This window comes from Pelophylax lessonae (assembly GCF_965119305.1).
Source record: "Pelophylax lessonae genome assembly, chromosome: 12".
In the NCBI taxonomy this organism is placed as follows: Eukaryota; Metazoa; Chordata; class Amphibia; order Anura; family Ranidae; genus Pelophylax; species Pelophylax lessonae.
In genome coordinates this window covers 224,224,426-224,251,018 of record NC_138779.1, presented here as the reverse complement: position 1 = coordinate 224,251,018, position 26,593 = coordinate 224,224,426, and the positions used below count along the sequence as shown (strand labels likewise).

The 26,593-nt window shown below is 46.4% G+C and overlaps 1 protein-coding gene across 5 annotated transcripts in view; it reads right to left on the bottom strand.

The window, feature by feature from the left end:
• The window catches only part of SPEN (spen family transcriptional repressor), a 110,108-nt gene that overhangs the window by 82,715 nt on the left and 800 nt on the right, over positions 1–26,593 (bottom strand). For all 5 annotated transcript variants that reach the window (XM_082274218.1, XM_082274220.1, XM_082274219.1 and 2 more), the window contains exon 2: positions 6,683–7,003. In XM_082274218.1, the coding sequence (XP_082130344.1) occupies positions 6,683–7,003 (321 nt within the window). The remainder of the gene's footprint in view (positions 1–6,682; positions 7,004–26,593) is intronic.

The following is a 26,593-nucleotide window of genomic DNA, read 5'->3' as shown; positions in this document are numbered from 1 at the left end:
AGTCTGGGACAAACTAAGATGGTTAAGGGAGATCTTCACTGAAATAATAAATGGTACATAAATCCGGGATCTCTGAATGAAATGTGAGCTCTGGCTCCCAGCTACAATACAAATTACCACCACCCGGGGGGGGCTACTTCTGGTGCAGATCACAACGGATTTATCAATTTACTGTGATCCTAAAGTAGAATGTCAGCCAAAACCAAGTCTTATAGAAAAAAAAGCCCCCACCCCCCTCCTAACACCCATGCTGAATAACCACTTACCTTATCTCCACCCGGTTATGTGATCCCCGGTGTCAGTCAGCAGCGGCTGCAGGGGAGAGAAGAGGGCGCTCGCCAATGGCTGGAAATGCCTGGAAGCGGTGATGTCACCTATAGACTCCCAGCTGTTCTCTGCACTCCTTCCTCTCCCCTGCAGCCACTGCCGGCTAACGTGAGGGACAGCTGGATCACATGACCAGAGTGGGCTGTAAATAGGGAAGTATATACGTCTTTCTTACACAGGTTAGTCAGCATAGGGGTTAGGAGGTGGAGAGGAGAGAGCCTGACAATAGCTGGGAATGCCTGGAAGTAGTGATGTCACCTATAGGAATTCCAGCTGTTGTCGGTGCTCCCTCCTCTCCCTGCTGCCACCACCGGCTGACACAGGGGAGTCGGATCAAGTGACAGGACTGGAGCAGACTGAAAATAGGAGAGAGCCCGACAATAGCTGGGAATTCCTATAATCGGTGAGGTCACCTATAGGGCGGCTCCCAGCTGTTGTCAGGACTCCCTCCTCTCCCCTGCAGCCCCTGCCAATTGACACAGGGTAGCCAGATCACATGACCTGACTGTAAATTGGTAAGTATATATGTCTTTCTTACACAGGTCAGTCAGCATAGGGGTTAGGAGGTGGAGACAAGGACAAAGCCATTGACAATGGCAGGGAATGCCTGGAAGCAGTGATGTCACCTATAGACTCCAGGCTGTTCTAAGTGCTCCCTCCTCTCCCCTGCAGCCTCCCCTGGCTGACACAGGGGAGAGCTGGACCAGGATGAAAACAGGTAAGTATACACCTCTTTCTTACACAGGTTAGGTGTCAGGGGGGGGGGGGCTTTTTAAAGACCAGTCAGGTGGAGGCTGGAATTCTACTATAAGGAAGATAAATAATAAAACATACATGAATCCGGGTTATCTGTATGAAATGTGAGCTCTGGTAAAGCTCCCGGCTACTAACCCAGGTACCATCATCGGGGTGGGTCTACGTCTGGCACAGATCACCATGTATTGATCTATTAGTGAGGTCTGATCTTACAGAGCCGATATTGGAATTACAGGCACTATGGAATGCAAACTATTCGTCTGACAAATAATCTGTCCCAGAACACAACGCGGACACAGGGAACGGGGTTCTCCTTTAACCAATTGATAAATGACTGAAGATTGCCTTCGCTGTGAGGAGCCGGTTTATAAAAAATGGTGACTACATTCACTTCACTACATTCTTCCCCAAATATTCAACAATCCAAATTAAATGTTAAAGCTGAACTCAGGGAAATTAAATACAATAATTGTTTCTGGAATCTCGGTGATCTTTGTGTATTCCTTCCAGATCTGTGCAGGGATCCAGTGTGAGACTTCCTGTAATAAAGACCGCCCACTGCTGCCCTCTCTCCTTGTAAGGGGGACTGTTCTTATCTCCGCCCACTCCTGTAGTTTTCTGTTGTGGATGGGGCCTGGCGAGTCCCTCCCAGAGCACTGCTGTCTCTCCTTGTGCAGGGGGATTGTTCTTATCTCCGCCCACTCCTGTAGTTTTCTGTTGTGGGTGGGGCCTGGCGAGTCCCTCCCAGAGCACTGCTGTCTCTCCTTGTGCAGGGGGACTGGTCTTATCTCCGCCCACTCCTGTAGTTTTCTGTTGTGGGTGGGGCCTGGCGAGTCCCTCCCAGAGCACTGCTGTCTCTCCTTGTGCAGGGGGACTGGTCTTATCTCCGCCCACTCCTGTAGTTTTCTGTTGTGGGTGGGGCCTGGCGAGTCCCTCCCACAGCTCTGCTCTCTCTCCTTGTGCAGGGGGACTGGGTCTCATCTCCGCACCCTCCTGTCGGTTTTTTTAGTGGGTGGGGTCTGGTGAGTCCCTCCCACAACTCTGCTCTCCTTGTGCAGAGGGACTGATCTCATCTCCGCACCCTCTTGTAGTTTTCTGTACTGGGTGGGGCCTGCTGGGCTCCTCCCACAGCTCTTGTACAGGGTGACTGCTCTGATCTCTGCACCCCTCCTGTAGTTTTAGTAGTGGGTGGTGCCTGAGGAGTCCCTCCCTCATCTTGTGCAGGAGGACTAGTCTTGTCTCCGCCCCCTCCCGTAGCTGGTAAAGCCTGCACAGCCCCTCCCACACAGCTTTCTCCTTGTACAGGGTGACTGCTCTGATCTCTGCACCCCTCCTGTAGTTTTTAGTAGTGGGTGATGCCTGAGGAGTCCCTCCCTCAACTTTGCTCTCTCCCCTTGTGCAGGGAGACTAGTCTTGTCTCCGCCCCCTCCCGTAGTGGGTAAAGCCTGCACAGCCCCTCCCACACAGCTCTCTCCTTGGTATAGGGTGACTGGTCTAGTCTCCGCCCCTCCTGCAGGTTTCTCTAGTGGGTGGGGTCTGGTAAATGCCTCCCACAGCTCTGCTCTTTCCTTGTGCAGGGTGAAGGATCTTGTATCTGCCCCTCCTGTATTATACAGTGGGTGGAGCTTGCTGGAACCCTCCCCACAGCTCTATTACCTCTTGTGCACAGAGACTACTGGCCTCTATCCCTCTTTCTGTAGCATGTCGAGCCTTCTGAGCCCCTCCCACATTTCTGCTCACTTTACAGGCTATGGACAGCACAATGTTGTCAATGCTACTGGGGGGGGAATATCTGAATCTGCAAATGTATTTGATGCACATAGTGGACATAGATCTTAGAGATTAGTATATAACAGATTTAAAACACATTTTTTAAGCCCAGAGTTCAGTTTTAGACTAAAAAGTAGACAAACCTGTAACACAAACTGGGAAAAAATAGAAATAAAATTGATGTAATTTTGAGGGACGCGCCTTCATATGTTTCACTCACTGTACTAAGATAGGACACGCTTTATAAATGCGCCCCTTGCATTATTATGAATGGCCCCGGGGGGTATTATTGAAGGTTTGAATTTCCGTGGCTTATTCTTTTGATTTGGAATAAGATATAAATGATAATCGGGTCCCACCAACAATCCAAGGGGTTGGGGACTAAGTGAACACCATGGCAGGAGCCTTTCAAGCCTATATATTCAGAAATCTATTCAATACAATATGGCAGTTGAAATACGAAGTGGGTCAATATAATAAACGGCATCGGGGGCATTACTAAAGGTTTGAATTTCCATGGCTTATTCTTTGGATTAGGAATAAGATATAAATGATAATCGGGTCAAAGCAACAATGCAAAGGGTTGGGGACTAAGTGAACACCATGGCAGGAGCCTTTCAAATGGATTTGTTCAGGAATCTGCAGAAAAAAATATGGCGGGTGAAAGATGGGGTAAGTAAATATAATGAATGGCCCCGGGGGAGGAATTACTGGAGGTTTGAATATCCATGGCTTTTTCTTTTGATTAGGAATAAGATATAAATGCTTATTGGGTCAAAGCAACGATGCAAAGGGTTGGGGACTAAGTGAACACCATGGCAGGAGCCTTTCAGGCCTATATGTTTAGGCATCCATTCAATACAATATGGTGGGTGAAAGATGGGGTAAGTAAATATAATGAATGGCCCCGGGGGCATTACTGGAGGTTTGAATTTTCGTGGCCTATTCATTTGATTAGGAATAAGATATAAAATGCTAATCTGGACCCAACAACAATTCAAAGGGTTGGGGACTAAGCGAACACCATGGCAGGAGCCTTTCAAGCAGATATGTTTAGGCATCTGCACAATACAATATGGCGAGTGAAAGACAGGGTAGGCCATGTGACGGGGTAGGCCATGTGACGGGGTAGGCCATGTGACGGGGTAGGTGTTCCGTGAAAAAACCATACCCGTGAGAAAACCATACCCTCGTCACTTCCGGTGCACCTACGGAGGGTATGGATTTCTCACGGTAGTTAAACTTGCGGCACTTACATTAAAACAGCTCCTCTGCAACAAAAATCATCTCCGCTCCTTCCCCTGTCACTGCCCTCATCTCCGGTAATAAATAAAGCGGATCACGGACCCGCGATCGCCGTCACATTTACATCTCATACACCCGCCACCGCTTTTATATTTATTACCGGAGATGAGGGAAGTTACAGCGATAGCAGAGGAGATGATTGATGTTGCAGCCAAAGTGTTTTAATGTACCCGCCGCAAGTTTAACATTAGACACAGTGCCGTGAGAATTTCATGCCCACCGAGCATGCGCACTTGTCTAATTCTTTAATGTTCAATCACGTATCCGGGGCTCTGAGCATGCGCACTGCTGCGCTGCTCAGATGTTTTAGACCGGAAGTGACGAGGGTATGGTTTCTTCACGGGGTATGGTTTTTTAACGTTACATAGGCCATGTGACGGGGTCGGCCATGTGACGGGGTCGGCCATGTGACGGGGTCGGCCATGTGACGGGGTCGGCCATGTGACGGGGTCGGCCATGTGACGGGGTCGGCCATGTGACGGGGTCGGCCATGTGACGGGGTCGGCCATGTGACAGGCTCTTCAATTAGTAAACCCCCCACTAGGGGGATTTGATCTCTCTCATCATTTGCACTAATACCCGCGGCTCTTGACCTCCCTTTTGCCTCTTCTGGTCTTTGGCTCTGACAATTATTCTAGATTCTGATGGAGGTTATGAGGCGGACAGCTGGGTCTGCTGGGTCTTCAGTAATTATCCTGGTTCTCTGCAGCCTGACATCTCCAGGCGTAGGGGAGTCACATTATGTTTGCAATGTGGACTAGTATTCCCCCAGGGTTAAAATAAGGTCTAGTATTCACCCATTCAAACTACAATAGAAACAACACTATATATATTTGTGTGTATATATATATATATATATATATGTATATATATATATATATATATATATATATATATATGCGCTTTAGGTTTTCTTCCGAAATATTGCATTGGCGAGGACTGTGGCAAAATGGAACAGCAAAAACATAAATTTTTCGCTGTTAAGTATTAGGAAAGCAGCACTTAGGACAAGAGCGGGGGTGCTTAGTGTTATGGTTACAAAGGAGACACATCAATACAATCTCTATGAAAAAATTAACAGTACAGAGAGGAAGAGGAGGAGGAGGAGGAAGTAAAGTTGTAAAGATCAGATATGTAGGTGCTAACATAGCTGTGGCTGTATCTATTAGTGCTATATAAGTTGTACAGGGGGGGGGGGGGGAAGGGAAGGGGGGGGTTAGTGGAAAAACAGGATGACTTTGGGTTAGGAGAAGGGCGGAATATATACAGGGCAGCACATACCAACCTTTTCCAATTGAGGAAACACGACCTAAAATCCCAATTAAATCTAGGGAGTGATTTGAGAACATAACTTCCCCAATTTGGTCCCTTTTTAGGGTAAATCCACCTTCTCAATGAGGCAAAATGGCATGGGTTTTCAAATGACACTTTTGATGAACCGATAAAAATGTATTCTTACGTAACCAAAAAAAAAAATATATAAAAAAAAACAAAAATTGGAAAAAAGTTTAAAAAAAAAAAAAAAAATTTGGGAATAAAATGTTTTATCAAAAAAAGGAAAAAAAAAAAGGGAGCAATCCACAGAGGACGAGGATCCTACGGACAGGAACACCATTAGAACCTTTTTTTTTTTTTCAAACCCCCAAACTTCGACCGGCATCCGCTTATCCATCACCCGTCTCCTCATCCACATATTTGGACTTGAAAAAAACTTTTTTTTCTTCAAAATCTGTCTTGCAGTAGCCGTTTTCTTTCAAACCACGGAAACGTTTGAGTCCAAGCCATCGGTCCATTCACAGGGTCCCGGGTACAGACATCCACTTACTGGTCATATCCACAATCCCAACGGTTAAGACGTGAAAAAAAATGAAAAATAATCGGTTATATCTGCTCTCTCCAATGATATAAGATTTCAGAGTGACGTTTTTTTATAGAAATCTCCATCCTAACACGGATCAGCCCTGTAAAAGTTCAGAGTTCAGGAACCACTTTACATTCCATAGTTTTATAGATGGCCATAAAACCAGTTTAATCCACAGAGATAGCAATCTGTGTACATCCAAGAGATGCAAGTCTTCAGTCTTCGGGAAGACTCCCCAGCTCAGGTTGGTGTACAATCCACAGCAGTGTGACAGTCAGGTCCCCTTTGTTCTTTGCAATCCGTGTGCAAGGCCCGGTAGAGCAGCCAGAAGAGACGGCCATGTTTTACACTCCAGAGGTAGGATTAGGATAACTCCAAGTATAGATCCACAGGGACAGCGATACGAGACCCCCAGCGAGATAAATCCATGTCAACCAGCGCCATACTTCCACGGATCATGAAATACATATCCAGCCAGCTGCATCCCCTTTACGGATCCACAAGATCCCAGCCATCAGGATAAGAATCCCATGTTTCCAAACCCATGAGGAAGGATACAAATTTCCCAAAATTTTTTAATCCAACGGGGGTAACCTAAGTGAGTTTTTGTTTCCTCATCATATAAAATACAAAATACCTGCCTAGTGAAACCTTACAACTTACCCATCGAGTCTCCGTTCATAACGTCCTTCCCGTGCATGAAGTGATTGCGGGGGACCGTAAGCCGGCCCCCCACTACCTCCTCTGAACCCAGAAACCTCTCTACTACGAGATGTTATGGAAACTGTCTCATCCAAAACCCGGGCAGCTCCTGGAATAGTGCCCGGCTCGTTATAATCCGTCCGGAGGTCACGGTCCCCCATTTTGTTGACAGCATTATGCGCCTTCTGTGCACTTTTAATATCCACAAAATCCACAAATGCTGCCACGCCGCCGTCCGATCCCCTTTTAGGTAAAATTTTGACACTCTCCACACGTCCATATCTGCAAGACAAGAAAAAGGAAACAGAAATTCAGAGATTAGAACATATACTAATTATATATTATATTATTCAGAACATATACTAATTATTTTTACTTTAAATGCTTTGATGTAAATTAGATATTGTTACCCCGGTAACACGACAGATTACAGCGTAGCATAATGCCGGCTACACACGATGAGATTATCGGACAAATGATCGTCTTTTTTTGCATGCCAGTCTTATATCGAAAATGAAGAGATTACTAAAATTACCATTCAAATTCAGCAGTGATGCAATGTATTGTATTGTATTTTCTAATGACAAATGCACTGATTAGAAGAAAGTTGTACAATCTGGTATCATACGAGAAACATTATCATGCTTGTCCCATCTAATAATCTCATTGAATTGTCATGATCGGCCCTCGAAAGCTGCGTACTACCCATCAGATCATCATACCATCGCTTCGAAAGCGGTATTTTTTGTACTATTTTCTCATCATGTGTACAGCCATTAGGCTCCATTCACACATGTCATGCGAGTGTGTGTTACATGATGAGTCACAACATATGCATTTCAACGGAAGCCGTTCAAATCTATGCCACCTAAAGGCACTGAGACTATAAAAAGCAGAGATGCACCGAAATTTCCACGGCCAAAACATATCGGCAGCGGAGATGCCCCGAAATTTCCGCGGTCATAACATGTCGGCAGCAGAGATGCCCCGAAATTTCCACGACCAAAACATATCGGCAGCAGAGATGCACCGAGATTTCCGCGGTCATAACATATCGGCAGCATAGGTGCACCGAAATTTCCACTGCCAAAACATATCGGCAGCACAGATGCACCGTAATTTCCACGGGCAAAACATATCGGCAGCAGAGATGCACCGTAATTTCCACGGGCAAAACATATCGGCAGCAGAGATGCACCGTAATTTCCACGGGCAAAACATATCGGCAGCAGAGATGCACCGTAATTTCCACGGGCAAAACATATCGGCAGCACAGATGCACCGTAATTTCCACGGGCAAAACATATCGGCAGCAGAGATGCACCGTAATTTCCACGGGCAAAACATATCGGCAGCAGAGATGCACCGTAATTTCCACGGGCAAAACATATCGGCAGCAGAGATGCACCGTAATTTCCACGGGCAAAACATATCGGCAGCAGAGATGCACCGAAATTTCCACGGCCAAAACATATCGGCAGCAGAGATGCACCGACATTTCCACGGCCAACACATCAGGCACAGAGATTGCCCCGAAATTTCCACTGCCAAAACATATCGGCAGCAGAGATGCACCGTAATTTCCACGGGCAAAACATATCAGCAGCAGAGATGCCCCGAAATTTCAGCGGCTCAAACCTATCAGCTAGTGTTATTGGCAATTTGCCGATAAGAGAAAAAGGTGCCAATAATAGCACCGAAAAGGCATGCAATTTTGCTGTGTTTTTCATAGGCCATGTGACTCAAAAACCGCATCAAAATGCAACAGGTGTGTTCTTGATGCATTTTCAATGGGGAGGGGTGCTTTGATTTCTTTTAACTGACCAAAAAGGCAGCAAGCAGCATTTTTAAAGTATAACTTTTTTTTTCTCACTATATTTCTTTATTGATTTAATCAATTTTACAATACAATCAACATATAAAGAAAAAAAGAAGAAGACATCCAACTCTTTTACCATTTTTATATACCCCTATCTAATTCCCTCACACCCCCGCCTAATTACCCCATTTCGTACCCATCTTTCTAAGTATTTCTTATATGTTCTACACTTGGTTTTAATTTATATACATATATATATATATATATGGACACTGCTGTGGGAGCTGACATGCTCCCTCTGCGTCTCTTCCTGGTTCGGCGGCTCCGGCACTGTGAGTGGCCGGAGTTGCGATGACGTCACTCCCACACATGTGCAGCAGACGTCAGCGGCTGCATGCAGGTTTAATTTTAGGAGATATTAATTGTACCTACAGGTAAGCCTTATTATAGGCTTACCTGTAGGTAAAAGTCATATAGCGGAGTATACTACCGCTTTAAGAAAATGATTGGTCCTGTTTACCAGTATCATTAAAAACAAAAAAATTATCCAAATTTTGGATTGTCCCCAGAAAAGTAAAAGAGGGGAAATCTTCCAATGGGGACACTAGTTCTGGTGACGTGGGGGGGTTCCCGAGAAATTCCCTTGATTTACAGAGATTTCCTCTCACTTCCTGATTGGCTATGGGGTAGGAAGTGAAGAGAAATCTCTGCAATAAGACACAGAACAAAAATAAAATAATCTGATAGGGGTTGCTCTATCCAAAAAAAAAAAAAAAAAAAGTTTTGCTATAGCTTTACTAACACCACAATGGAAGCACAACGGAGCAGAGTGAAGACAATTTAAAAGGATGCATTTTTCTTGAACCTTTCTTGCAGTGGTGCAATAATGGCCGACAAATTCATATTCATTTAAATTCATGATGTTAAAAAGTTGAAAAAAATTATATATAAAAAAACAAATATATTTAAAACTGTCATTTTCGGTTTTCGGCCAAGTGCATCCTGAATTTTCCATTCCGGTACATCTCTAATAAAAAGGTTTCTGCACTACTTTTGGCACTTTTCCACTGCAAGTACCGGCTCGGCTCTACTCGGCCCTGCTTGGCCCGGTTTGCTTTTCCACTGCTGGTACCACATGGTACGGTACGGTATGGTTTGCTTTTCCACTAAAGTAGTACTAAAGTTAAGTGGGTGGGATAACAACGGGGTGGGTGGGATTCTCTGACCAATCAGTGGCTAGTAGTGACTGCATGCAAAGGATTGTGGGATATGGTACCGGGTATGGTACCTCTTGGAACCACAATCGAGGTGGTACTGTTTTTGAGAGCCGTACCGTTCGGTTCCATGCAGTGGAAAAGTGCCGCCGTACCGAACCGTTCCAACACCATACCATGCGGTACCAGCAGTGGAAAAGCACAAAAGCGAGCCGAACCTTTCGGTTCCATGCAGTGGAAAAGCGCCAATAGACTGCAATGTAAACTCTGAAAAGTTGCATGAAGTCACATCTTAATGGTATCAATGAGACAGTTTTGCAACAGCCAAAGTCACACCCAAGTAGAAACCCATCCAAAGATGCAATGGAAAGTCACATCCAAAGTTGCAATGTAAAGTCACAATGGCGCACAGCTTTGGAGTCGCACAACCTCACATATCCGAGTCAGGTTTGTTTGAAGAGAAGGAAAAACTCCAGAACAAGGAAAAATTTCCCTTCAATAATCAGAGCCCATGAAATTCATTCGAGGTTTGGCGAGGCGAGTCTTAACCCGTTCAGGCAGTGGCCGCCCCAGAAATGTGAAAATTCTAGCCCAGAGGTTGACTAATACTTGGAAAATTGCACACTGGCCAAACACCTGCCAAGAAGAAGGCCGTGTAAAAGCAGCAGCAGCTAAACCCGGGGTTTTCTCATGTTCTAACTTGCCCTCTCAGCGAGGAAGGGATTTTAAGGCTGAAAAGATTGCAGATCTTAAATCCAACATATTCCCTGCTAAAATAAGCAAACTCAATCATGACCTTTGCTGATACAATATGGCCGCCATAAACCTGGAAACAATTATTGGTATGCAAAAGCAAGCAACTCTAATTATATACTCAGGAGGAGCCCCCTACGTGGCAACCAAAAATAAAAAAAAATAATAATAATAATGGGAATGGGCAGAGCACGGTGCAAACTCATGGGTTCTGCTTACTACAGACGGGGAAGGGGGTGATTGTAGGCATTCCGTATGGATTATTCACACAGCCACAGATAGGGTGGGATGGGATCTCCTTCTTGCCAACTCTTCATCTCAAGAACATCTGGAAGTTATTTCAGGCCGGGTCTAATTCTTTCCACAAAAAGCGAAGAGAGGGGGGGGGGGCATTCTGACACTGCTGGCTGCTCGTCTAGCCACAATATTATCAGTTTTATTTTCTCCTGTGCACAGACTCTCTTCTCTCACCGTGTACTGGGGGGCTGTACTGGGGGGCTGTACCGGGGTACCGGGGGTGGGAATGGGGGCTGTACTGGGGGCTGTAATGGGGTACCTGGGGTGGGGATGGGGGCAGTACTGGGGGGGCTGTACTGGGGGTCTGTACTGGGGGTCTGTACCAGGGTACCTGGGGTGGAAATGGGGGCAGTACTGGGGTACCTGGGGTGGGAATGGGGGCTGTACTGGGAATGATGGAAGATCCCTTCAAACCATAAACTATGTCAGGGACAGATTGCAGGAATAATCTACTATAAGGATACATTATGTCCAAGAGGAACAAAATACAATAAAACTCTGAAGGTGAACAGAGGACTATTCAGAGCCTAGAAGTAGAGGACACTCCGGGGCTGTTCTCATTGGGTTTATAATGTCCTTCACCTGTACTGAGGCACACAGGGAATAATCCCTAAGGCTTACTTTACACCACAACCTAGGATGCATATTAGACTGCGGTGCTGTGATTTCTGCTCTTTACAACATAAACACGATGTAGGAGCAGCAGCCAATGCTGGCGTGAATCCGACCAATAACAGCAAAGGATGAGATATCACCGGGCAGGACAAAGTCCACGCCTTCCTTCATCAAGCAAACGGCAAAACAGAGAAGAGAATGACATTCAGCAATCATCAACCAGCAGGCGTATTACACAACAATGTTACAGCCCGGGGTTGTGCGTTGCTGCACATCGCATGTGATTTGCACAGAAATCGCACCGCATTCCTGTGTGCATGCAACGTCTGTGTGGCGTGATTTAAACAATACATTTTGTATGCCTCAAATCGCAGCCACACCAAAATGGTGCAGGACCCCCCCCCCCCCCACACACACCGGAATCGCATTGCATGGGTTTTCACACAGATTCTGGCACTATAATTTGCGAGTTGTTTCGGGGTGTCATTAATCTAACATTGACACCCACAGTGGATTGCATGGACGCCGTGCAATGCAGTGTGGGAAAGGTCTTGCTGCATTTCCCAGAGCAGTTTGAACCGGGGCTCAATGAAACACAGAGGGGGATTTACTGAGACTAGAGCAGCAATACATAATGACCAATCAGCTTCCACAGCCAGGAGGTGTAATGTTAGACACACTATGGGGTTGATTTACTAAAACCAATTAGGAAGCTCACTGTGCAAAGAATTTTCACTTCGCTTAGTTACATAATTAGGTGGACAAAGAATAGACACAAGCCCATGGAATACAACCAATGCGTGATTAGGGCAAAGCTATACTGACTTCATCATCCAATCGTATGCCAGCAACAATACCATTTTGTTTTCCTTGAATGCGATTGGGTATTTTTATATTAATTTTCACCACATTCACTAAGCTGGAGGAAAATCCCTCGTTTTGCCTTTAGTAAATCAGCCCCCATGTCTGCATTTCTTACTTGCTCGTTTGCAATGTGCAGGTGTAGCTCCGAGTACAATTTTGGCATCTGCCAAGGTGAAATAATTGCCGTGCATGCGCAAGTGTCAGAGGCTAAAGATTCGAGCTCGGGGGGGAAGATTCGAGCTCGGGGGGGAAGATTCGAGCTCGGGGGGGAAGATTCGAGCTCGGGGGGGAAGATTCGAGCTCGGGGGGGAAGATTCGAGCTCGGGGGGGAAGATTCGAGCTCGGGGGGGGAAGATTCGAGCTCGGGGGGGGAAGATTCGAGCTCGGGGGGGAAGATTCGAGCTCGGGGGGGAAGATTCGAGCTCGGGGGGGAAGATTCGAGCTCGGGGGGGAAGATTCGAGCTCGGGGGGGAAGATTCGAGCTCGGGGGGGAAGATTCGAGCTCGGGGGGGAAGATTCGAGCTCGGGGGGGGAAGATTCGAGCTCGGGGGGGAAGATTCGAGCTCGGGGGGGAAGATTCGAGCTCGGGGGGGAAGATTCGAGCTCGGGGGAAGATTGGCCAAAGATGTCAGCAGCTGCAATGCTGGAGGGGAGGAGTGAAATAATAAAAGGTCATGCACCCTCTTTTTTAGCATTGTCTGGAATTCCCCAGTCCATAGAGGGCAGCAAGGTATGGACTGGAAGTGAAAGTCATCTGATATCTGAGCACCATAGTCCAGCACAGGAGGGGGTTTCTACTGTCCTGGCAGTGGGTAGTGTTTAGGTTTAGGCTACGTTCACATGTGGGCGTAGCGGATCACGGGCAGAATCGCTGCAATTCTGCCCATGATCGGTATCATTGCAAATCACGGGACGCCTGTGTGATGCCCGTAGTTTGCAATGGCACCCCAAACGCTGTGCAATGTGGCAACGATTTCCACCTGGCGAATCGCGGTAACATCGCGCAAACAGAATCGCGGGACGCCTGTCACCCAAAAGAAGCCCTTGTACCTTTTTTTGGGAGACAGGTGTCCCGCGATTCTGTTTGCGCAATGTTACCACAAATTAGCAAGCAGACATCGCGGCAACATTGCACAGCTTTGGGGTGCCCCGCGATTTGCAATGATTTCGGATCGCAGGCAGAAGCACAGCGATTCTACCCGTGATCCGCTGCACCCAATGTGAACGTAGCCTCAAGCTTAGAAAATGAAACGGAGAAGTTGGTTGGTCACTATTCACAAGAGCTCCAGCCTCAGATTCTTCTCATGCTGTTTAAAAAAAAAAATTCCCATAAAAGGTAAAAATGTTACATTTCTGATGCGGAAGTTAAAAAAAAAAAAATGAAAGCAGCCAATGGGATGAGTGGTCACCTGCAGAGAGCAGTGAGAAGAGATTAGCGCGGGAAGAGATGGGGCCAAACATAACATTACTGCACAGACTTTCATTTCCAGGATCTAAAATTATCAAAAGAGAGAAACCAACAAGCCGAGTTCTGAAATTCACTCTTCTGAAACATTCAATGTACACACCAATGATCACACAGAGCCGGGTATTCAATGTACACACAGAGCCGGGTAATCAATGTACACACAGAGCCGGGTAATCAATGTACACACAGAGCCGGGTATTCAATGTACACACAGAGCCGGGTATTCAATGTACACACAGAGCCGGGTATTCAATGTACACACAGAGCCGGGTATTCAATGTACACACAGAGCCGGGTATTCAATGTACACACAGAGCCGGGTATTCATGTAATGGGGGGGGGGGGGGGGTGTCACACAGCAGACAGACATCTGTGCATAAATCCATCATAAATAATAAATATCAGTCTGATAATTTGTGGGAGCCGAGAGAAAAACAAAAAGGTTCCAGGAAGGTAAAAAGGGGCGGATTTTAAGTGATGTTTCGGTAAGCAGACAAGGCCGAGTGCAAGGCAGAGCTGTGAGTCAGCAAACAACAAATCTCCAAATAATAGCTGTAAGGGGCAAATTCACAGATTGTAAATGGAGGGCGTGGGAGCACAATAGACAATGTGAACACTGGAGGCTTCAAGGGCGGCTTTACCAACACATTTCCACAACTAAAACATGAATATGTGACAGCAACATGGCCTGAGCACAGAAAAGGGAACTGGAGGATTACACAAGAATGCGGCTGATAAAAACCTCATCTACACCGAGACACCCGGAGTACAAGCAAACCAGAGAGACAGCTGGGAGCAAACCAGAGAGACAGCCCAGAGTACGAGCAAACCAGAGAGACAGCTGGGAGCAAACCAGAGAGACAGCCCAGAGTACGAGCAAACCAGAGAGACAGCCGGGTGCAAACACCGACACAGCCGGGTGCAAACACCGACACAGCCCGGAGCAACCACCGACACAGCCCGGAGCAACCACCGACACAGCCCGGAGCAACCACCGACACAGCCCGGAGCAACCACCGACACAGCCCGGAGCAAACACCGACACAGCCCGGAGCAAACACCGACACAGCCCGGAGCAAACACCGACACAGCCCGGAGCAAACACCGACACAGCCCGGAGCAAACACCGACACAGCCGGGAGCAAACACCGACACAGCCGGGAGCAAACACCGACACAGCCGGGAGCAAACACCGACACAGCCGGGAGCAAACACCGACACAGCCGGGAGCAAACACCGACACAGCCGGGAGCAAACACCGACACAGCCGGGAGCAAACACCGACACAGCCGGGAGCAAACACCGACACAGCCGGGAGCAAACACCGACACAGCCGGGAGCAAACACCGACACAGCCGGGAGCAAACACCGACACAGCCGGGAGCAAACACCGACACAGCCGGGAGCAAACACCGACACAGCCGAGAGCAAACACCGACACAGCCGAGAGCAAACACCGACACAGCCGAGAGCAAACACCGACACAGCCGAGAGCAAACACCGACACAGCCGGGAGCAAACACCGACACAGCCGGGAGCAAACACCGACACAGCCGGGAGCAAACACCGACACAGCCGGGAGCAACCACCGACACAGCCGGGAGCAACCACCGACACAGCCGGGAGCAACCACCGACACAGCCGGGAGCAACCACCGACACAGCCGGGAGCAACCACCGACACAGCCGGGAGCAACCACCGACACAGCCGGGAGCAACCACCGACACAGCCGGGAGCAACCACCGACACAGCCGGGAGCAACCACCGACACAGCCGGGAGCAACCACCGACACAGCCGGGAGCAACCACCGACACAGCCGGGAGCAACCACCGACACAGCCGGGAGCAAACACCGACACAGCCGAGAGCAAACACCGACACAGCCGAGAGCAAACACCGACACAGCCGGGAGCAAACACCGACACAGCCGGGAGCAAACACCGACACAGCCGGGAGCAAACACCGACACAGCCGGGAGCAAACACCGACACAGCCGGGAGCAAACACCGACACAGCCGGGAGCAAACACCGACACAGCCGGGAGCAAACACCGACACAGCCGGGAGCAAACACCGACACAGCCGGGAGCAAACACCGACACAGCCGGGAGCAAACACCGACACAGCCGGGAGCAAACACCGACACAGCCGGGAGCAAACACCGACACAGCCGGGAGCAAACACCGACACAGCCGGGAGCAAACACCGACACAGCCGGGAGCAAACACCGACACAGCCGGGAGCAAACACCGACACAGCCGGGAGCAAACACCGACACAGCCGGGAGCAAACACCGACACAGCCGGGAGCAAACACCGACACAGCCGGGAGCAAACACCGACACAGCCGGGAGCAAACACCGACACAGCCGGGAGCAAACAGAGACTTCCATTTAAACTTTGTATTGGATGACTGGGTTGGAGTGGGAAAAAAAAAAAAAACATAAAATCACAAAGCTTTCATGTAACAGAAATTAAACATAAGACGACTACTGTAATATTTCCCCGCAAACTCCATAGAAACTCGGATGTTTCATACTTTGTGTAATTAAACCTCATCACCAGTATTACACTTCTGCACCAGAAATTTACAACATAACAGATTAATACATTTAACTAATATATATAATACAGACACATACAATTGGATGAATACTGGATGTATATAATAATAATAATAATAATAATAATAAATACAAAAAAAAAAAAAGACCTCTATTTATAAATATAATCCAGTAGTTGCCACAGCACAGGTATCAGAGAAATAAAAAATGGGCCCAGTGCATGGAAAAGCCAGCAGTACTTCTAGACCAAATTAGAGAATAGCATTAATTAAAAAGAAAAAATATAAAATACTGTACACACATACATAATGATTCCCAGGAATAAGTTGAAGGTCCCCCCCCCCCCCACACACACACTTTTGTAGCTCCACCGAAGGCTTGCTTTGCTCATTTTATTGGTGGTAATAATAGTAAACAGAGGATTGAGGCAATCAGAGAGCGATTGAAATGTAAAACACACAGGAGAAGGGCATTCACACAACAAGAGGCGGGAGAGCGGCAGATATTCCTCCCCCATACAATGGCAAACCACTGTTTACATCTTCCCAATAATGAGGGGGATTTACATGGGGAGAAAAAAAAAAAAAAAGGGGAGACTCAATTGCTGAAAAATGCGGGAATCTCTGATCTCGGGGACCTCTCGTTACATTGTATGGAGGACGTTATCTCTGATCTCGGGGTCCTCTGGTTACATTGTGTGGAGGACGTTATCTCTGATCTCGGGGTCCTCTCGTTACATTGTGTGGAGGACGTTATCTCTGATCTCGGGGTCCTCTCCTTACATTGTGTGGAGGACGTTATCTCTGATCTCGGGGTCCTCTCCTTACATTGTGTGGAGGACGTTATCTCTGATCTCAGGGTCCTCTCGTTACATTGTGTGGAGTACGTTCTCTCTGATCTCGGGGTCCTCTCGTTACATTGTGTGGAGGACGTTATCTCTGATCTCGGGGTCCTCTCGTTACATTGTGTGGAGGACGTTATCTCTGATCTCGGGGTCCTCTGGTTACATTGTGTGGAGGACGTTATCTCTGATCTCGGGGTCCTCTGGTTACATTGTGTGGAGGACGTTATCTCTGATCTCGGGGTCCTCTCGTTACATTGTATGGAGGACGTCATCTCTGATCTCGGGGTCCTCTGGTTACATTGTGTGGAGGACGTTATCTCTGATCTCGGGGTCTTCTGATTACATTGTGTGGAGGACGTTATCTCTGATCTCGGGGTCCTCTGGTTACATTGTGTGGAGGACGTTATCTCTGATCTCGGGGACCTCTGGTTACATTGTATGGAGGACGTTATCTCTGATCTCGGGGTCCTCTCGTTACATTGTGTGGAGGGCGTTATCTCTGATCTCGGGGACCTCTCGTTACATTGTGTGGAGGACGTTATCTCTGATCTCGGGGTCCTCTCGTTACATTGTGTGGAGGACGTTATCTCTGATCTCGGGGTCCTCTCCTTACATTGTGTGGAGGACGTTATCTCTGATCTCGGGGACCTTTCGTTACATTGTGTGGAGGACGTTATCTCTGATCTCGGGGACCTTTCGTTACATTGTGTGGAGGACGTTATCTCTGATCTCGGGGACCTTTCCTTACATTGTGTGGAGGACGTTATCTCTGATCTCGGGGTCCTCTGGTTACATTGTGTGGAGGACGTTATCTCTGATCTCGGGGTCCTCTCCTTACATTGTGTGGAGGACGTTATCTCTGATCTCGGGGACCTCTTGTTACATTGTATGTAGGATGTTATCTCTGATTTCGGGGTCCTCTCCTTACATTGTGTGGAGGACGTTATCTCTGATCTCGGGGTCCTCTTATTACATTGTATGTAGGACGTTATCTCTGATCTCGGGGACCTCTCATTACATTGTGTGGAGGATGTTATCTCTGATCTCGGGGACCTCGTTACATTGTGTGTAGGACGTTATCTCTGATCTCGGGGTCCTCTCCTTACATTGTGTGGAGGACGTTCTCTCTGATCTCGGGGTCCTCTCCTTACATTGTGTGGAGGACGTTATCTCTGATCTCGGGGTCCTCTTGTTACATTGTATTGAGGACGTTATCTCTGATCTCGGGGTCCTCTGGTTACATTGTATTGAGGACGTTATCTCTGATCTCGGGGTCCTCTGGTTACATTGTATTGAGGACGTTATCTCTGATCTCGGGGACCTCTGCTTACATTGTATTGAGGACGTTATCTCTGATCTCGGGGACCTCTGGTTACATTGTATTGAGGACGTTATCTCTGATCTCGGGGACCTCTGGTTACATTGTATTGAGGACGTTATCTCTGATCTCGGGGTCCTCTGGTTACATTGTATGTAGGACGTTATCTCTGATCTCGGGGACCTCTGGTTACATTGTATGTAGGACGTTATCTCTGATCTCGGGGACCTCTGGTTACATTGTATGTAGGACGTTATCTCTGATCTCGGGGACCTCTGGTTACATTGTATGGAGGACGTTATCTCTGATCTCGGGGACCTCTGGTTACATTGTGTGGAGGACGTTATCTCTGATCTCGGGGATCTCTGGTTACATTGTATTGAGGACGTTATCTCTGATCTCGGGGACCTCTGGTTACATTGTATTGAGGACGTTATCTCTGATCTCGGGGTCCTCTGGTTACATTGTATTGAGGACGTTATCTCTGATCTCGGGGACCTCTGGTTACATTGTATTGAGGACGTTATCTCTGATCTCGGGGATCTCTGGTTACATTGTATTGAGGACGTTATCTCTGATCTCGGGGACCTCTGGTTACATTGTATTGAGGACGTTATCTCTGATCTCGGGGACCTCTGGTTACATTGTATTGAGGACGTTATCTCTGATCTCGGGGTCCTCTGGTTACATTGTATTGAGGACGTTATCTCTGATCTCGGGGTCCTCTGGTTACATTGTATTGAGGACGTTATCTCTGATCTCGGGGACCTCTGGTTACATTGTATTGAGGACGTTATCTCTGATCTCGGGGATCTCTGGTTACATTGTATTGAGGACGTTATCTCTGATCTCGGGGATCTCTGGTTACATTGTATTGAGGACGTTATCTCTGATCTCGGGGACCTCTGGTTACATTGTATTGAGGACGTTATCTCTGATCTCGGGGTCCTCTGGTTACATTGTATTGAGGACGTTATCTCTGATCTCGGGGACCTCTGGTTACATTGTATTGAGGACGTTATCTCTGATCTCGGGGACCTCTGGTTACATTGTATTGAGGACGTTATCTCTCACACATTGTTACAGAAGGAGATTTCTATTTAATTAGGCTCACAACATCTCAGCCTTTTCTCAGGATGGGGGATGGGTGGGAAAAAGGTCCACATCCCTAAAATCAACGGAAATGATAAACCCACACATCACCAAACCACCCCTCCCCCAGCCTAACGGCCAATTGCGACACACATGACATTAAGAAATATCTGCGCTGGCCGGGGGGGGGGGGGGGGGCAGTCCTCTCTCCAGCGGCACCCACACTGCACACAGCACAATTCTAAAGCGTTTATTCCCTCCCCCCCCCCTCCCTGCATCTCTTAGCAACGTCTCCTTGGTAACTTCTGCACAATATTTGAAGCCCTTCTCAGGTGCAGTGAATTCCCAGCAATACAACAGAGTAGAGAATATCACATTAATCTGGGGGGGGCACTTAGAGGAGCCCCAACGCTGCTCTGGAAAAACGACAGCGGGGCTATGGGGGGAGGGGGGGGGCTGTAGTCTCTCAGCTCGCCGGGCGCCATTTTAGAGAAGTGTGAGCTCCGGGTGTACAGAAAGCCGGGCTGGATGGATGGAATGGGTGGGAGCGGGGGGAGGGCACTGCAGGCAGACTCAGAAACAGAGCTGGGAATTCTCCATACAAGGAGAGCGAATGGAAGAGGGGGGGGCAGGGAGCGGAGGGCTGTGGTTGGTTATCAGATATTTACTACTGTCTGTGGGAACGGAGGACTGGAAGAGCGATACCCCAGTGTGTGACTTCATCAACCCCGGCCTGTCCCGCTACAAAAAGTGCCTATTAATAGCCCCGCCGAGGAGGGCAGTGTGTGATCTACCCCACCCCCGATTCCCACGAAGACCAAAACTATCAGCCACTATGAATGGGCTGCATTCAAATCCTCCCCTCCCCCCTACACAGATACCTCAGGAGGGGAGGAAGGGGAAAACGTTCAATAATTAACCAATCAGAGGAGAATCGGACTGAGCCATGGGCCGGCCACAGGACACAAATACCTCCCTATATACATACCTCCCTATATACATACATACCTCCCTATATACATACATACCTCCCTATATACATACATACCTCCCTATATACACAAATACCTCCCTATACACATACCTCCCTATATACATACCTCCCTATATACACACATACCTCCCATATACATACCTCCCTATATATACACATACCTCCCTATATACATACCTCCCTATATACACACCTCCCTATATACACACCTCCCTATATATATATATATATATATATATACCTCCCTATATACACACATACCTCCCTATATACACAAATACCTCCCTATACACATACCTCCCTATATACATACCTCCCTATATACATACCTCCCTATATACACACATACCTCCCATATACATACCTCCCTATATATACACATACCTCCCTATATACATACCTCCCTATATACACACCTCCCTATATACACACCTCCCTATATATATATATATATATACCTCCCTATATACACACATACCTCCCTATATACACACATACCTCCCATATACATACCTCCCTATATACATACCTCCCTATATATACACATACCTCCCTATATATATATATATATATATATATATATATATATATATATATATATATATACCTCCCTATATACACACATACCTCCCTATATACATACCTCCCTATATACATACCTCCCTATATATATATATACCTCCCTATATACATACCTCCCTATATACACACATACCTCCCTATATACACACATACCTCCCTATATATACACATACCTCCCTATATACATACCTCCCTATATACATACCTCCCTATATACACATACCTCCCTATATACATACCTCCCTATATACACACATACCTCCCTATATACATACCTCCCTATATACATACCTCCCTATATACACACCTCCCTATATACACACCTCCCTATATACATACCTCCCTATATACATACCTCCCTATATACATACCTCCCTATATACATACCTCCCTATATATATATATATATATATATATATACATACCTCCCTATACACATACCTCCCTATACACATACCTCCCTATATACATACCTCCCTATATACACACATACCTCCCTATATATAAACATACCTCCCTATATATAAACATACCTCCCTATATATAAACATACCTCCCTATATATATATATATATATATACACATACCTCCCTATATACACATACCTCCCTATATACACATACCTCCCTATATACATACCTCCCTATATACACACACATACCTCCCTATATACACACATACCTCCCTATATATATATATATACATACCTCCCTATATATACATACCTCCCTATATACACATACCTCCCTATATACACACATACCTCCCTATATACACACATACCTCCCTATATACATACCTCCCTATATACATACCTCCCTATATACATACCTCCCTATATACACACATACCTCCTTATATACATATACCTCCCTATATACACATACCTCCCTATATATAAACATACCTCCCATACACATACCTCCCTATATACATACCTCCCTATATATACACATACCTCCCTATATATAAACATACCTCCCTATATATACACATACCTCCCTATATATACACATACCTCCCTATATATAAACATACCTCCCTATATATACACATACCTCCCTATATATAAACATACCTCCCTATATATACACACGTACCTCCCTATATACACATACCTCCCTATATATATATATATATATATATATATATATAAACATACCTCCCTATATACACATACCTCCCTATATACATACCTCCCTATATACATACCTCCCTATATATAAACATACCTCCCTATATATAAACATACCTCCCTATACACACATACCTCCCTATATATAAACATACCTCCCTATATATACACACGTACCTCCCTATATACACATACCTCCCTATATATATATATAAACATACCTCCCTATATACATACCTCCCTATATACATACCTCCCTATAGATAAACATACCTCCCTATACACACATACCTCCCTATATACACACATACCTCCCTATATACACACATACCTCCCTATATATACACATACCTCCCTATATACACACACGTACCTCCCTATATACACATACCTCCCTATATACACATACCTCCCTATATATACACATACCTCCCTATATACATACCTCCCTATATACATACCTCCCTATATACATACCTCCCTATATACACACACATACCTCCCTATACATATACCTCCCTATATACACACATACCTCCCTATATACACACATACCTCCCTATATATACACATATATATACATACCTCCCTATATACACACATACCTCCCTATATATACACAGTATATACACATACCTCCCTATATACACATACCTCCCTATATATACACACACATACCTCCCTATATACATACCTCCCTATATATAAAGTCCACACTCCCCCTGTGCAGTATAAACACAGCTACCCTGGAGCGTGTACCCCATCGCCTACACCCCCCCCCCCCCAATACACCACCTACACCCTGGGAAGGGAGTGGTCTATAACAGGATATGGAAAGTATGTATACAGGAGATATACACGGGATATACAGGGGGGTATACAGGGGATATAGTGTATACAGGGCATATACACGGGATATAGCGTATACAGGGCATATACACGGGATATACACGGGATATACAGGGGATATAGTGTATACAGGGCATATACACGGGATATACAGGGCATATACACGGGATATATAGCGTATACAGGGCATATACACGGGATATAGTGTATACAGGGCATATACACGGGATATAGTGTATACAGGGCATATACACGGGATATAGTGTATACAGGGCATATACACGGGATATACAGGGCATATACACGGGATATAGTGTATACAGGGCATATACACGGGATATAATGTATACAGGGCATATACACGGGATATAGTGTATACAGGGCATATACACGGGATATAGCGTATACAGGGCATATACACGGGATATAGTGTATACAGGGCATATACACGGGATATAGCGTATACAGGGCATATACAGGGGATATACACGGGATATACAGGGGATATAGTGTATACAGGGCATATACACGGGATATACAGGGCATATACACGGGATATATAGCGTATACAGGGCATATACACGGGATATAGTGTATACAGGGCATATACACGGGATATAGTGTATACAGGGCATATACAAGGGATATAGTGTATACAGGGCATATACACGGGATATACAGGGGGGTATACAGGGGATATAGCGTATACAGGGCATATACACGGGATATAGTGTATACAGGGCATATACACGGGATATAGTGTATACAGGGCATATACACGGGATATATCGTATACAGGGCATATACACGGGATATAGCGTATACAGGGCATATACAGGGGATATAGTGTATACAGGGCATATACACAGGATATACAGGGCATATACACGGAATATATAGCGTATACAGGGCATATACACGGGATATAGTGTATACAGGGCATATACACGGGATATAGTGTATACAGGGCATATACACGGGATATAGTGTATACAGGGCATATACACGGGATATAGTGTATACAGGGCATATACACGGGATATACAGGGCATATACACGGGATATAGTGTATACAGGGCATATACACGGGATATAATGTATACAGGGCATATACACGGGATATAGTGTATACAGGGCATATACACGGGATATAGTGTATACAGGGCATATACACGGGATATAGCGTATACAGGGCATATACACGGGATATAGTGTATACAGGGCATATACACGGGATATAGCGTATACAGGGCATATACACGGGATATAGTGTATACAGGGCATATACACGGGATATAGCGTATACAGGGCATATACAGGGGATATACACGGGATATACAGGGGATATAGTGTATACAGGGCATATACACAGGATATACAGGGCATATACACGGAATATATAGCGTATACAGGGCATATACACGGGATATAGTGTATACAGGGCATATACACGGGATATAGTGTATACAGGGCATATACACGGGATATAGTGTATACAGGGCATATACACGGGATATAGTGTATACAGGGCATATACACGGGATATACAGGGCATATACACGGGATATAGTGTATACAGGGCATATACACGGGATATAATGTATACAGGGCATATACACGGGATATAATGTATACAGGGCATATACACGGGATATAGCGTATACAGGGCATATACACGGGATATAGCGTATACAGGGCATATACACGGGATATACAGGGCATATACACGGGATATAGTGTATACAGGGCATATACACGGGATATAGTGTATACAGGGCATATACACGGGATATAGTGTATACAGGGCATATACACGGGATATAGTGTATACAGGGCATATACACGGGATATAGTGTATACAGGGCATATACACGGGATATAGTGTATACAGGGCATATACACGGGATATAGCGTATACAGGGCATATACACGGGATATAGCGTATACAGGGCATATACACGGGATATAGCGTATACAGGGCATATACACGGGATATAGTGTATACAGGGCATATACACGGGATATACAGGGGATATAGCGTATACAGGGCATATACACGGGATATAGCGTATACAGGGCATATACACGGGATATACAGGGCATATACACGGGATATAGCGTATACAGGGCATATACACGGGATATACAGGGGATATACAGGGCATATACATGGGATATACACGGGATATAGCGTATACAGGGCATATACACGGGATATACAGGGGATATAGGGGATATACACGGGATATACAGGGGATATAGGGGATATACACGGGATATAGTGTATACAGGGCATATACACGGGATATAGCGTATACAGGGCATATACACGGGATATAGTGTATACAGGGCATATACACGGGATATAGTGTATACAGGGCATATACACGGGATATAGTGTATACAGGGCATATACACGGGATATAGTGTATACAGGGCATATACACGGGATATAGTGTATACAGGGCATATACACGGGATATAGTGTATACAGGGCATATACACGGGATATAGTGTATACAGGGCATATACACGGGATATACAGGGCATATACACGGGATATAGCGTATACGGGGACAGGTAGTATACGGGGGATACAATGTATACAGGGACAGGTAGTATACGGGGGATACAATGTATACAGGGACAGGTAGTATACGGGGGATACAATGTATACAGGTCAGTGTAGAACATGTAGTCTCAGCAGTCAGTTCTCAGGCGTTATGTACACACACATATATATATATATATACACAGAGTAATCAGCCACAATGGCGGGAATAATCAGCACTACCTGTGTACATGAAGGACCATCAGACCCAGCAATGTATGGAGCACACCTGTGGGGTCAGTCCTATATACACCATTACTGGACGCTGTGTATACAGTGGAGATGGTGTACACAGTCCATACAGTCCATAGTATATCTGTATGTCACTTCCCTCTATCACCCCCCAGTACCATCGGCCTTCTGTACACACAGGCGCCCCCCCCCGTATCTCACCCTCCTATACCATGTCCCCCCTCTGTACACACAGCCCCCCGTATGTTACCACCCCTCTGTACACACAGCCCCCCGTATGTTGCCCCCCCCATACCATGTACCCTCTCTGTACATACAGCCCCCCCCCCCCGTATGTCACTCTCCTATACCATGTCCCCCCTCTGTACACACAGGCCCCCCATGCAGTGCCTCCCCCTGTATATCGCCCCCCTCTGTACACACAGCCCCCCTATGACGTCTCCCCCTCTGTACACACAGGCCCCCCCTATGCAGTGCCCCCCTCTGTACACACAGCCCCCCCCCCTATACAGTGCCCCCCTATACAGTGCCCCCCTCTGTATACACAGCCCCCCTATACAGTGCCCCCCTCTGTATACACAGCCCCCCCATGCAGTGTCCCCCCCTCTGTACACACAGCCCCCCCCCCTATACAGTGCCCCCCTATACAGTGCCCCCCTCTGT